This window comes from Cervus elaphus, chromosome 3, assembly GCF_910594005.1.
Source record: "Cervus elaphus chromosome 3, mCerEla1.1, whole genome shotgun sequence".
Taxonomy (NCBI): domain Eukaryota; kingdom Metazoa; phylum Chordata; class Mammalia; order Artiodactyla; family Cervidae; genus Cervus; species Cervus elaphus.
In genome coordinates, this window is record NC_057817.1 from 28,158,088 (window position 1) to 28,173,691 (window position 15,604).

Sequence of the window (15,604 nt, forward strand, 5' to 3'; positions counted from 1 at the left end):
TGATGCACTCAACATGCCAGCAAATTTGGAAAACTCAGCAGTGGCCACAGGACTGGAAAAGGTCAGTTTTCATTCTAATGTCAAAGACTGTTCAAACTGCACAATTGCACTCATCTCACACACTAGCAAAGTAATGCTCAAAATTCTCCAAGCCAGGCTTAAACAGCACATGAACCATGAACTTCCAGATGTTCAAGCTGGGTTTAGAAAAGGCAGAGGAGCCAGAGATCAAATTGCCAACATCCGTTGGATCATTGAAAACGCAAGAGTTCCAGAAAAATATCTACTTCTGCTTTATTGATTATGCCAAAGCTTTTGACTGGGTAGCTCACAACAAACTGTGGAAAATTCTTCAAGAGATGGGAATACCAGACCACCTGACCTGCCTCCTGAGAAATCTGTATGCAGGTCAAGAAGCAACAGTTAGAACTGGACATGGAACAACAGACTGGTTCCAAATTGGGAAAGGAGTATGTCAAGGCTGTATATTGTCACCCTGCTTATTTAACTTCTATGCAGAGTACATCATGCGAAATGCCGGGCTTGATGAAGCATAAGCTGGAATCAAGACTGCCGGGAGAAGTATCAGTAACCTCAGATATACAGATGACACCACCCTTAAGGCAGAAAGTGAAGAACTGAAGAGCCTTATGAAAGTGAAAGAGGAAAGTGAAAAAGCTAGCTTAAAATTCAACATTCAAAAAATGAAGATCATGGCATCTGGTTGCAAATAGATGGGGCAACAACGGAAACAGTGAGAACATTTATTTTGGGGGGCTCCAAAATCACTGCAGATGGTGACTGCAGCCATGAAATTAAAAGACACTTATTCCTTGGCAGAAAAAGCTATGACCAACCTAGACAGCATATTAAAAAGCAGAGAAATTACTTTGCCAATAAAGGTCCGTCTAGTCAAAGCTATGATTTTTCCAGTAGTCATGTATGTATATGAGAGTTGGACTATAAAGAAAGTTGAGCACCGAAGAGTGGATGCTCTTGAACTGTGGTATTGGAGAAGACTCTTGAAAGTCCCTTGGACTGCAAGGAGATCCAACCAGTCAATCCTAAAGAAAATCAGTCCTGAATATTCACTGGAAGGACTGATGCTGAAGCTGAAACTCCAATACTTTGGCCACCCGATGGGAAGAACTGATTCAATGGAAAAGACTCTGATGCTGGGAAAGACTGAAGGCAGGAGAAGGGGATGACAGAGGATGAGATGGTTGGATGGCATCAGCAACTTGATGGATATGAGTTTGTGTCCACTGGGAGTTGGTGATGGACAGGGAAGCCTGTCATGCTGCAGTCCATGGGGTCGCGAAGAGTCAGACACAACTAAGCGACAGAGCTGAGCTGATAACCCAGCAATCCCAGGCATATACCCTGAGGAAACAGCAATTGAAAAAGACACATGTACCCCAGTGTTCATTGCAGCACTGTTTACAATCGCTTGGACATGGAAGCAACCTAGATGTCCATCGACAGATGAGTATATAAGGAAGTTGTGGTACATATACACAATGTAATATTAGCCAGCTATAAAAAGGTACACATTTGAGTCAGTTCTAAAAAGGTGGATGAACCTAGAGCTTATTACAGAGTGAAGTCAGAAAGAGAAAGATAAATATCATATATTAATGCATACATATGGACTCTAGAAAGATGGTACTGATGATCCTACTTGCAGAGCAGCAAAGGAGACACAGACATATATTTTAAAATTATATAGTAACTTTACTGAGATATAATTTACATGTTTTACAGTGTATTATTTTTTAATTGAAGTATAGTTGATTTACAGTGTTTCAGGTGTACAACAAAGTGATTCAATTTCATATATATATTATTCTTCAGGTTCTTTTCCATTATATGTTAATTACAAGATACTGAGTAGAGTTCCCTGTGCTATACAGCAGGTGCTTGTTTACCTATTTTATATATAGTAGTGTGAGTATCTGTTACAGAGACCACATTTTAAGCTTCTTTTGCATCCCCTGTTTCACTTAAGCCAGGCTTGAGCAAGTAGCAAGTAGTCAGTACACAGCTGCCACCTGTTCATTATTTGTCCAAACCGGAAACAACTTATTTAGAAATTATTTATTTAGACAAGTTATTTAGAACTGCAGCCTCCACCTGCCCTCCATGCAGCTTTCCTTAACCACTGTGTAGACTGACTGACATCTGAGAATGTGTTGTTGTCCTGAATGTATACACAGAAAATGTCTCATCAGCTGAGACCCCCACCCATTCACACATCCTGCTTTGCATATCTGATAAAAGCCTCACACACAGAAAAACCACCATTTCCTCCTGATCCTAGCTCCTCCTCAAAGCAAAGATACCTTTGGTCCCTCTATTCTTGGCCTCTAATTCCACCCCGCCCAAACCAGTCATTATACAAACAATGCCATCTGTGTCAGGGAGAGGCAGTTGAGGCTTCAAACCATCATGCAAACCAAGTCAGGAGCGTTTTGGCTGCTGTGGTCAATGTGCCCAGTGATTTCACAAGCTATTACCAGTCATCCCCAAGAGGAGACTCTGGGGTACCCTACACATCCCAGGCAATCACCCCCATGTACTGTCTTCGGGTGCCAGTTCCAGCTACTACTGGCAACATACCCCAGCATTCTGGAAGTGAGATGTAATTGAACACGACGACCACCTTAAACTCACCTGACACTTTTCAATAAAAAATTCTTAGGTATTAACCCCTCATCCTACACCACACATTTATGAAAGAGGCTGCTGGACACAGGAAGAAGAGAAGGCCATGGCCTCCAGAATCAGGTCTTTTGGAGCTCTGCACCTGTCAATGTACTCACAAGCAGCATGGAGGCTGAGAATGGGTTCTGTGAGATTATAAGTCTAACACAAAAGAAATGCAAGAGTGTGCTACCTACTCTGGTTGGGAAATAGCGACTCGTCTTGAAAGTCTTCAAGGTGCTGGAAAGGATGAAGGTAGTGAAGAAGAGAATGCAGGACCAAAAGAGCACGTCAGGAGTATAGGGTCCGTGGCGGCCGCACGCAGAGCCTGTAAACTCTCCGTGCATCTCCTGGCACTCCTGGAGGAATAGACATTCTGGGTGATGAAAGGCAGGCACAAGGGAGGAAACAGCTGCTGCCTCCTGACTGTCACTGTCATCCCAGGGTTGCTGGCTGGACATGCAGGCTGCCTGTGGCTTCCACCTGCCCTCCGTCCAGCTGTGGGCTCTTGTTTGCATTTTGGGTGACTGCTTACGGTCCTAAATAAGACACTTCTATAAATGAAATCAGAACTATCCTGAGCAAACATGAGGTTCTGGGATGGCCCCAGCTATTGCACTGTTGTTATTACAGAGGACTTTCAAACTTGAATGTTCTTCAAGCCCCCCCCAAACCTGGATCTGCCCCCTGATCCTCCCTGATTTCATTCCCACACAACCTCAGTGTAGGGTCACTGGGCAGGACGTGTGTGGGAAAGAGGGGTGAGGTCATTTTCCTTTCCCTTTGTGCACAAGAAAATTTTGAAGGGAAAGGAAAGTCAGTTAAGAATTGTGTTCTAAAAAAACCAAAAAGCTTTATTTCTATCAACACCAGAGTTTACTGAAGGGCTTCCCACTTCTACCTAGAAGGCCCCCTTAAGCCCAGGGGTCAGCAGGCTGAGCTGCCTGGCAGCGCCCAGACTTACGCTGACAGTCAGGTTGGCCCAGTGGACTTCCGTAGTCACGATGTTGTGGTCCTTCCAGTACTGTAAAGTGTGATTGTTCGGATTCTCTGGGAGGCTACACCTACAGCTGAGGGGGAAAGAAAAAACATTCCTGAGAGAAGTAGCCAAGTATTCAAGTAAATATTTTGAGCCATGATAGGGCCAAAGGCATTGCCAAAGCCCATGCTATTTCTCCTTTTCCCACTTCAGATCCTTGAGGTCGGTCCTCTTCATTGAGACCCAACTATACCCTGATTTTTCTATCAGTCATTACTAAAACTGGGCTCAAATCAGCATGCGAGTCTTCAGATATTGTGCTGACAAGTTAGGCATCTGACATGGTAGTTCCCTTGCTTAGTTTCTATCTCTTGGGCTATTCCTACAAAATCCATTCTACATAGCAAGGTGGACCGGATACCCCATTCAGCTCTCAATAGCCTCCCCAAGCCTAAATATTTTGTACCTTAAACCCCTATCACATTCTTGCTCTAAAATCAGAGCCTCCTGGAATCATGATGGAAACTACACCATTCTCCCTGGTAATATCCACTCTTCTGGTCATTCCCTGGCTTGCCCAAGCCTCATCTTGCATCCAAACCAGAGCAGATCAGACCTGTCCCACTGGCCACCATGTTGCTTCCCAATCCCAGCATACTTCACGCCTGTACTGGCTCCCAGTATACTCAACTGACGTGGCCATTCCCAGCAACTTGGTTTCACCTCTGATTCTGCCAAGCATGCCTTCTAAAGATGTAGCATGACAGGATTAAAATTCAAAAAGATCTCAATAGGTAATAACAATAGAAGGAAATCAACAAAACAAAAATAGAGAAAGCCAAAAAGTGCTATATTTAGGTATTAAAAAAATCAGTTCCAAACCTGGAAACAACACAAATGTCCTTCAGTAGGTGAATGTATGTACGGTAGTACATCTAGACAATGGACTATTATTCAGTGTTAAAATGAAATGAACTACCAAGCCATGAGAAGACAAAGAAGACATTTAAGTGCATATTATGAAGTGAATGAAGCCAATCTGAAAAGCCTATGTACTGTATGATTACAACTATATGACACAGTAGGAAAGGCAAAACTATGGAATAAGAAGATCAGTGGTTGCCAGAGGTTGGGGTGAGGGGGAGGGATGAACAGGCAGAGCACAGAGGATTTTTAGTGCAAAGAAACTACTCAGTAGGACGCTATAACGGCAGATATGTCACTATATGTGTGTCAAAACCCACAGAATATACAATTCCAAGAGTGAACCCTAATGTAAACTCTGGATTATGGGTAATCATGATGTGTCATTGACTGCAACAAACATGTCACTCTGGTGATGGATGTTGATAATGGGGGAGACTACACGGTGGGGGCCAGGAGGTATATGAGAACTGTCTGTACTTTGTGCTCAATTCTGCTGTTATCCTAAAATTTGCTCTCAAAAAATTAACTCTATTTAAAAAATCAGTTACACACCTATTACCATAAAATCACTTAAAGAACTGGGGAGTTCTAGCTTTATAATGGGCTTCCCTGGTGGTTCAGATGTAAAGAATCTGCCTGCAATATGAATCAACAGTGGAATGCAACTGAAATGTTAAAAAAAAAAAAAATACCATCTTGGCACTTCCCTGGTGACTCAGTGGTAAAGAATTGCCTGCCAAGGCAGGAGACACCAGTTCAGTCCCTCACCCGGGAAGATCCCACATGCCGTAGCGCGACTAAGCCTCTGCACCACAACTATTGAGCCTGTGCTCTAGAGCCCAGGAACCACAACTGCTGAGCCTGTGTGCGGCAACTACTGAAGCCCACTCAGACTGGAGCCTTTGCTCCACAACAAAAGAAGTCACCACAATGAGAAGCCTGTGCACCACATCTAGAGAGTAACCCCAGGCCTCCGCAACTAGAGAAAGCCTGAGCAGCAATGAAGACCCAGAACAGCCAAAAATAAATAAGATTATTTTTTAAAGAAAATACTGTCTTGAGCTTTATTAACAAAGAATTTCAGCATCCAAATCCAAAGTCTACACAATCCAGAGCTGGTCACTTTGTCTGTCTTCTCCCACTTGGACATAAACCTCATGAGGGTAGAACTTTTGTCTGTCATGCTCACTGCTATGTTTCCAGGGTCTAAACAGTGCTGGGCACATAGTAGGTGCTCAACGAATTTTTGTTAAATGAACAAATGACTGATTAAAAAAGGTCAAAGAATGAACCTTCCTCCAATGCCAATCAGAAATCCGCTAGGTTTCAAAGATTATATTCTCTGATGGTGATTATTTTGTAATAAAATAATTTTTCAATTCTAATACATGTTTAAGGAGTTATTTTTAAAGTGTGAATAAAGGGATAACTAGAATCTAAAAAAGTGTATCGAGGCTGGTTGGCAGGCATCTCCACACTGTGTGCCTTCTGCTTAGGCAGTTTCAGATTGATATTGTTCACTTCACAACCAGATCTTCCACATCAGAACGGTACAACCAGAACGGAGGGAACTTGATGTACAAAGCTAAAGGATAGGGAGAATTCTCTTTAGTCATAATTCAGAGAACACCATCCCTGAGAAGAAATGTTTACAGTATCAGACTCTCCTAAAAGGAGGAAGACACAGTGAAACTGTCTTTTTTTCAACTTAGCCAAACTATAATGAATAAGTGAAAAAAAAAAGTTGAAATCTAGGTAAGTAAGTAGATTTTTTTTTTTTGGTGTTAGTTCTAGAAAGTCATGTAGGTCTTCAGAGAACCACTCAACTTCAGCTCTTCAGCATTATTGTTTGGGGCATAGATTTGGATCACTATGATGCTGATTGGCCTACCCTGGAAATGAACTAAGACCATTCTGTCATTTTTGAGTTTGCACCCAAGTACTGCATTTCAGACTCTTTCACTGTCTATGAGGGCTACTCCATTTCTTCTAAGGGATTCTTGCCCACAGTAGTAGATATAATGGTCATCTGAATCAATTCACTCATTCCTGTCCATTTTAGCTCACTGATTCTAAGATAGCAATGTTCACTCTTGCCATCTCCTGCTTAACCACACATCCAATTTGCCTTGATTCATGAACTTAATATTACAGGTCCCTATGCAATATTGTTCTTTACAGCATCAGACTTTACTTTCACCATCAGACATATCCACAACTGAGTGTTGTTTTTGCTTTGGCCCAGCTGCATCATTCTGTCTGGAGTTATTAGGAAATGCCATCCACTCTTCCCCAGTAGCATATTGGACACCTTCTGACCTGGGGGGGCTCATTTTCCAGTGTCATATCTTTTTACCTTTTCATACTGCTCATGGGGTTCTCGTGGCAAGAATACTGGAATGTCCTTTTCATCATAGGGGATTGGAATACAAAAGGAGAAAGTCAAGAGATACCTGGAGTTACAGGCAAGTTTGGCCTTGGAGTACAAAATGAAACAGGGAGAAGGCTAACAGAGTTATGTCAAGAGAACACACTGGACATAGCAAACACCCTCTTTCCAACAACACAAGGGATGACTCAACACATGGACATTACCAGATGGTCAATATTGAAATCAGAATGATTATATTCTTTGCAGCGAAAGATGGAGAAGCTCTATACAGTCAGTAAAAACAAGACCTGGAGCTGAATGTGGCTCAGATCATTAGCTTCTTATTGTAAAATTCAGTCTTATATTGAATAAAGTATGGAAAAGTACTAGGCCATTCAGGTATGATCTGAATCAAGTTCCTTATGATTATACAGTGGAGGTGATAATTAGATTCAAGGGATTAGATCCGGTAGACAGAGTGCCTGAAGAACTATGGACAGAGGTTCGTAACACTGTACAGGAGGCAGTGACCAAAACCATCCCAAAGAGGAATGTAAGAAGGCAAAGTGGTTGTATGAGGAGGCTTTACAAATAGCTGAGGAAAGAAGAGAAGGAAAAAGCAAGGGAGAAAGGGAAAGATATACCCAACTGAATGCAGAGTTCCAAAGAATAGCAAGGAGAGATAAGAAACCTTCTTAAATGAACAGTACAAAAAAAGAGAGGAAAATAATAGAGTGGAAAGACTAGAGATCTCTTCAATAAAATTGGAGATATCAAGGGAATATTTCATGCAAGGATGTGCACGATAATGGACAGAAAAAGTAAGGACCTAACAGAAGAAGAAGAGATTAAGAAGAGGTGGCAAGAAAACACAGAACTATATTTAAAAAGGTCTTAATGACCAGGATAACAACGATGGTGTGGTCACTCACGTAGAGTCAGATATCCTGGAGTGTGAAGTCAAGTGGGCCTTAGGAAGCATTACTACAAAGAAAGCTAGTAGAGTGATGAAACTCCAGTTGAGTTATTTCAAATCCTAAAAGATGATGCTGTTAAAGTACTGCACTCAATATGTCAGGAGATTGGGAAAACCCAGCAGTGGCCACAGGACTGGAAAAGGTCAGTTTTAATCCCAGTCCCAAAGAGGGGCAGTGCCAAAGGAAGTGTCCAGTTCAAACTACTGGACAATTGCCCTCATTTTGCATGTTAGTAAAGTTATACTCAAAATCCTTCAAGTTAGGCTTCAACAGTACATGAACTAAGAACTTTCAGATGTACAAGCTAGGTTTAGAAAAGGCAGAGGAACCAGAGATCAAACTACCAACATTTACTGAATCATGGAGAAAGCAAAGGAATTCCAGAAAAGCATCTACTTGCTTCACTGACTATGTGAAAGCCCTTGACTATGTGGATCACACAAACTGTGGAAAATTCTAAAAGAGATGGGAATAGCAGACCACCTTACCTGTCTCCTGAGTAACCTGTGAGTCAAGAAGCAACAGTTAGAACCTTACATGGAACAACTAACTGGTTCCCAGTTGGGAAAGGAGTACATCAAGGCTATATATTGTCACCCTGTTTATTTAACTTCTATGCAGAGTACATCATACGAAATGCTGGGCTGGATGAATTACAAGCTGGAATCAAGACTGCCAGGAGAAATATTAACAACCTCATATATGCATATGATACCACCCTAATGGCAGAAAGTGAAGAGGAACTAAAGAGCCTCTTGATGAAAGTGAAAAAGCTGGCTTAAAACTCAACATTCAAAAAATGAAGATCCAGTCCCACTATTTCATGGCAAATAGGGAAAAAGTAGAAGCAGTGACAGACTTTATTTTCTTGGGTTCCAAGATCACTGCAGATGGTGACTGCAGCCATGAAATTAAAAGATGCTTGCTCCTTGGAAGGAAAGCTATGACAAACCCAGACAGTATATTAAAAAGCAAAGACATCATTTTGCTGACAAAGGTCCGTGTAGTCAAAGTTATGGTTTTTCCAGTAGTCATGTACAGACGTGAGAGTTGGACCTTAAAGAAGACTGAGCGCTAAAGAACTGATGCTTTCAAATTGTGGTGCTGGAGAAGACTCTTAAGAGTCCCTTGGACAGTAAGGAGATGAAACCAGTCAATCCTAAAGGAAATCAGTCCTGAATATTCATTAGAAGGACTGATGCTGATACTAAAGCTCCAATATTTTGGCCATCTGACTCGAAGGGCCGATTCATTGGAAAAGACCCTGATGTTTGGAAAGACTGAAGGCAGGAGGAAAAGGTGCAACAGCGGATGAGATTGTTAGGTAGCATCACTGCCTCAGTGGACATGAATTTGAGCAAATTCTTGGAGATAGTAGAGGACATGGGAGCCTGGCATACTGCAGCCCATGGGGCTGCAAAGAGTTGGACACAACTTGGCAACTGAACAACAAAGTAGATTTCTAGACCTTTTGGATACAAAGTAAGAGACCTATAAGGAATTATTAATATTTTCTACCTAATGATTCCTAAGAGTAGCCTATATATACTCACAAAGAATGTGATGTGGTCCAAAGTCTCACAAGTTTTTGCAAAAGAAGTTATCCCAACAACTAACTTGAATTCTCCTTGTTACACTTGCAGTCTATTTTTGTTTCAGTGCCTGGACCCAAAAGACATACTCTGGAAAGCATTTCTCAAGTCCTCTCTGATTGTTACTCTTAAGCTATCTTCCCCATCATTATCTTAAAAAAAATTTTTATGTGGGTAATTTTTAAAGTCTTTGTTGAATTTATTACAATATTCTTCTCTTTTATGTTTTAGAATTTTGGCTGTGAGGCATGTGGGATCTTAGCTCCCTGGCCAGGGATTGAACCCACACCCTGCGCTTTGGAAGGTGGAGTTTTTACCAATGGTCCATCAGGGAAGTTCCCCCCTCATCACTCTTGACTGTTCTCCTCTGGCAGACCCCCAGGTCTCCACATTCATGTCTAAGCTCTGTTTCCCAGAGGGCCAACACACTTCCTTAACAGAAGCTAGAAGCACCACATGGCATGTTACCTCAGCCATTATACTCAGGCTCTTCACTTTATTTTTTAAAAAATAAAAGAAGCAGAAGCATACTCACTAATACAGGCTAAGGTGGTCCAGCTGGCTATGCATGTGGATGGGGTAGGTCTCTGCCAGGTGAATCAGCTTTTCTATTGCTTCATAGATGAAAATAATGCAAATCAGGGAGGCAAACGCTTCTTCAGTGAAACGAGTGATGTAGCAGACAAGGGAACTGGCATCAGTTGCCACAAGGACAATACATAGGAAGGCAGTCCACAGTCCGATACAAGCTCGCAGGGAGAGGTATGAAAGAGCGTAGTCTCTGAAACAAGACCAAAGTTCATCAAAAGTCAGGGAACGGCTTTACATTCTGACCCACTGCATTACAGGCAAGGGTCAGAAATGTGGTTAATTCATCTGCTATTGTCAGTCCCAGTACTGCAAGCTACTTTGTCCCTAATTCTGACTGCACTTTACTTCTGAAGGCTGTCCTGGGACAGTTGTCACAAAGATTTGCTTTACAGGTAATATTTCCCACAGCAAGGACAGGGACAGTGGAGAAGGTGCAAACTGTCCACTATCCACTTCTGCCATTCCTGCCCAACGTGGTTAAGATCCTCTTCCTGCAGCTAAGGAGAAAGAGCTGGTCCTTGTTCTATGTGTTCCTACTTCTAATACACAATGAAAGAAAGATTTTATAGGAAAAGTAGGAAAATGAGGGCATTGCTGACTCCCCACCAACAATCAGAATATAAAGGGGGAGTATTATTTGAGTATTATTAACTGAGTATTATTATTTGAGTATTATTAACTCAAATTGGGAATTCCCTGGTGGCTCAGATGGTAAAGCATCTGCCTACAATGCAGGAGACCCGGGTTCGATCCCTGGGTCAGGAAGATCCTCTGGAGAAGGAAATGGCAACCCACTCCAGTACTCTTGCCTGGAAAATCCCATGAAAAATCCCAAGAATGTGGTAGGCTACAGTCCATGGGGTCGCAAAGAGTTGGGACACGACTGAGCGACTTCACTTCACTTAACTCCAATTAAAAGTTGACTGGAACAGACTTAGAGATATCAAAAACAAACTTATGGCTACCTAAGGGGAATCATGAAGAGGGAGAGATAAATCAGGAGTTTGGGATGAACATACACACATTACTACATATATATAAAACAGATACCAAACGAGGACCTACTATATAGCACAGGGAACTCTACTCAATATTCCATGATAACCTATATAAGAAAACAAACTGAAAAAGAATGAATATAAGTATATGTATAAGTGAATCACCTTGCTTACAACTGAAACTAACACAATATTGTAATTCAACTATACTCCAATTTAAAATTTTTTAAAATCCATACAATTAAAAAATTAAATTTTTTAAAAAGAAAAATTGACTGGAAATGAAAATTGAGTTTTCATTAGGAAACTTTCATTAGGAGTTTGGATTAGCTAGGGAAAGTGTTTTTAAAGATAAAAAGTCAAAAAAGCCAAAAGTTGAGGGACATTAATATGCTCTTAGGGCCAGGAGATCTGCTATTTTAGGTATGGTCCTACCTGGGGCAGGGTGACAGACCACAGGATGCTTTTGACTGCTTATACTCTCCTAGGACCCTAACATTCAAACCTAATAGCAAACTAACACATCCAGATAGAGTTTTCAGAAAACCAAATATCTTACTTGCAGAATTTGAACAAAATCTTTTCAAACACGAGCACCGGCCCAGTACTTCCCAGGATGGTGAGAGCCTGGCCGGCAAACAAGGAATAGGCAATCCCAGTCATGGAGGCTCCAAACAAGGATTCAATCGCACTCTAAAGAGGGAAAAAAATCATCACTGAGTCCACAGCCCATCTGAAATGAGTCATACATTCCTAACTTAGCTCTCCAATGCACCTGACAAGCCACTTGTTTGTATTTTGTCTCAGCAAGAGTGATGTGTACATAGTCTAATCTTGTAAATGGATACTGCTTCAATAATTTAGGTCCCCAAATCTATCTACATATGATTCCTTAACAAATCTACTATGCACTCAATTCATTATTTATAAATATACATAGAAAGCACAATGATACCATTCACATTATGGGTTGTCACACAGAGTCAGCTTAAATCTTATTTTCGGATGACATCAATATATAATTTTCTATCTTTGGAGCAATGGGCAATACACCAGGAGAATCGGCTACCTAAATTGATATGCAGGCAGAAGAGGGTCTGTCTAAAGGGAGAGTGGTGTTGCTCATTGGCATGAAGTCAGAAGACTGTGTAATTCAGCAGGAAGAAACCAATCTCTTCAGTCCACCCCCAGGAAATTTTCCTCCCAGTAGACCTGGCTACCTTCATAATATTTTTAGTCTCATTTGGGACCATTAGAAGTGGCAAAAGTTCTTACTATGCGCCCCTCGGTGGCTTCTCCCAGCAATCCCCCAAAGGTGATGACAGGTGACATGCAGGCACAGTACAGGAACAGAAAGGAGGCCAAACACTGTAAGCTGAGGGCATCCCGGTAGTCGCTCCAGTACCAGGGGGCCTTCCGCTTGATGTCCAGCAGCAAGCCCCCAAAGAGCCTGCAGAAACACGGCAGACAGGTGTCTAATGCAGTCCCTCTCCCACTAAAGCAAGTCAACAGAGCACATCTGAAAGCACTTCAAATGCACTCTGTATGGAGATTAACATTTGGCTTCAATTTGACCCCAAGCACAAGAGATTCTCTTTGGGGCCAGCATGGATTCTGGCCATATTCCAACATGGATTCTATTTGCAACCAAATGCATGAATTTTAATGATTATCCCAAGCATAAAAATAATTAATTTGTTATGCATAACACCCATTCAATAAAAAGTTCCCAAAATTTAACATGAAATTAAGTATTAGCTTCAAACTTCAACTTCTGAGCTGTTAGGAAGCAATGAACAAAACTATCAGGGTATTAAAACTGTTAGTTTTATTATATGTTTTCTAGATAAAAAGCCCCTATCACATGTATATTCTAACTCTGAACTACTCACCTTACTCTAGAAATCAGCATAATCATTCATGCAGTTGCCAAGTAGTAACAGATACTTCATGCCAAGCACTGTGCCAGGTGTTGGAGATGCAACAGTAGCAAGGCAAACACAGCTCTCTCTCTCTAGGATGAACAGTCTGGCACAGGGGGCAGTGTTGTGAGGGTGCCATGGCCACAAGAACAGGGAGGGCGTTTCAGCTGGGACTCGAGAATGGGCCGGGAGTACCAGGTGAGGCAGAGGGGCTGGCGTGGATGATGCCTAGAGGTGACAGCGCTTGGCACGTTCAAGGTGCTGAAGGAGTTATGACTGGATAAGGCAATGTGAGGGGTAAATATCAATAGACAAGGCTAGAGATGTTGGAAAAGCTAAGTCACAAAGGGCTTTATAAAAAGGAAACAGAAATTCATCCCAACAGTGTGTGAAGCAGTGAAGGACTTCAAACAGGGAAGCAGTATAAGTAAGCAGGCATTCGGAAAGGATCACTCTAGTGAGAGTGTCATGAAGGAAACATGAGGCAAGGCTGGAGGCTGTGGGTTGGAAAGAGAATTGGGTGCCAATTAGGAGGCAGAATCAACAGGACTTGGTGGCAGGACTTCGAGATCCCTCTCCACTTCCCAAGGACGAGAAAGATGAAGAATGAGATGTCCTACACCAAGAAGAAGGAGTATGTCCAGACAGGGGCAATTTTTAAAGAGTGGAGTCATTGAAGAGTCATTCAGCATTCCACAGGGCAAATTACCTACTTTGTTCTACACATGAACAGCATAGAAAAAAAAAAAGAGGCAATCTGTTATGGAAGTTATAGAACGGGAACATAATAATGAAATGCAAACCTCCACTGGATCCTGTGTCAAACAAACTCTAAAAGGATGTTGCCAAGACAATCACAGAGAGGTGAATTTGGACTCAGCATGAGACAATGTAAAGAATTATTGTTAATTTTATTAGATTTCATAATGGAATGATAGCTGTTTTTTAAAATGTCCTTATCGAACAGAGATACCTACTCAAGTAGTTACAGGTGAAATGACAAGTTACTGGTGATTTGGCTTAAAATAATCTAGAAAATATAAAAATAAAACAATTAAGTATTGAAGAAATATGAAACAAGGTTAGCAAAATGTTGGTAACTATTGATGGGCACATGGGGGTTCATTACAGTGTCCTCTCTTCTTGTTTATGTTTGAAATGTTCTATACTAAAAACTAAAAAACACCAATCTACTCTCTCATGAGAGGAGGCTTTAGCTAGCTCTTTCTTTCTCTGTGCTCAGGAGCCTAGAGGTGTCCTATGAGGCCTGGGATCTGTATGCCAGGGGAGAAGGCCTAGCCAGCTTTCTTTCTCCATTCAAAAGCTCGCTCTCTCGTGGGATGAATTGAGAGAGTAGCTTTGACATATACATACTGCCATGTGTAAAACAGACAGCTAGTGGGAAGCTACTATATAGCACAGGAAGCTTAGCTTGGTGGTCTGTGATGACCTAGAAGGGTAAATGTTGGGGGGGGTGGAGGGGGTGGGAGGGAGGCTCAAGAGGGAGGGAATGCATGTATACATATAGCTGATTCATAGTTGTTGTACAATAGAAACTAACGCAACAGTGTAAGGCAATTATACTCCAATTATAAGCAAAATAAAAGCTCCCTCTCTCATCTAGCTAGGTCAAATGGGTATGCAGATGGACACAGGGCACACGCTCTTTTATCTGACCCATCTGCTCTTCTGGTTTGCAGGGCACAGTTGGGATTTACTCTTCCTCAACCTACAGCAGTAACATCACAGTCTGGACCCGGGTTTAGAGGAGAGAGGCGAAGTCAGCCTTGTGACCTGCTCTGGTTCTAGCCTGCCTGGCAGACCCAGCTGAGGTAAGGAGCTATCTACAGGGTCGAAGGAGCATGGGAGTTCCACCTCAGGGTTTGGGACCCAGGTTACAGTCTGTAATAAAATGTCACTGGGTCTTGCTTTCCCCCTCTGAGGAGACAGCCCCTCAAGGACCTTATGGGCAGCAGCAATTAGTTCGGGGCAGCATTCAAGATTTTCCAGATCCTTAGCCAACACAGCATTACCTCCCAAACACCAACGACCTTCCTCTGAAGGCTATTATTCTGGGAGAACAACCTTCTGCAGCAGTGAGCCTCACCCTACGAAGCTGCCATGATTGGTCCTCCTGGATGTGCGAGGCTCATTATTCAGAAGGAGAGTCTATGAGTAATAGGCAAAAGATTTATCTGAAATGGATTTATAAGAAGCCATAGAAAGGAAGGACATCTGTCTGCCTAGCAGTGACTAAAAGGGGAGAGAAAAGATCTGAGGCTCCTATTGATGGTATAACATAAATTAACAAAACGATTTCAAATCCTGTTTTGAAATCTGCCTCATTCCCCACTCATACAGACCCTAATCGAGTATCTGGCACAGACAATAACCAGACATGGATGCTTTCCTCCATACATTTGAGACTTCCTTTCCCTTTCAATACTATCCTTGATGTTCAAGTTTGGGGTGGCAGGAGGCACACAGGGCCACAAATTTAAGCTTGAAGCCAGAAAGGACTTACCTGTGGGGAGGGCCACTAGA

At 42.1% G+C, this 15,604-nt stretch overlaps 1 protein-coding gene across 1 annotated transcript in view; it reads right to left on the reverse strand.

Annotated features, from left to right (window-relative positions):
• The window catches only part of SLC4A8 (solute carrier family 4 member 8), an 80,253-nt gene that overhangs the window by 24,350 nt on the left and 40,299 nt on the right, over positions 1-15,604 (reverse strand). The window contains exons 12-16 of the mRNA XM_043883947.1: positions 12,414-12,588; positions 11,698-11,831; positions 10,085-10,330; positions 3,668-3,773; positions 2,901-3,062 (exon numbers count right to left, since the gene is read on the reverse strand). Of these exons, the coding sequence (XP_043739882.1) occupies positions 2,901-3,062; positions 3,668-3,773; positions 10,085-10,330; positions 11,698-11,831; positions 12,414-12,588 (823 nt within the window). The remainder of the gene's footprint in view (positions 1-2,900; positions 3,063-3,667; positions 3,774-10,084; positions 10,331-11,697; positions 11,832-12,413; positions 12,589-15,604) is intronic.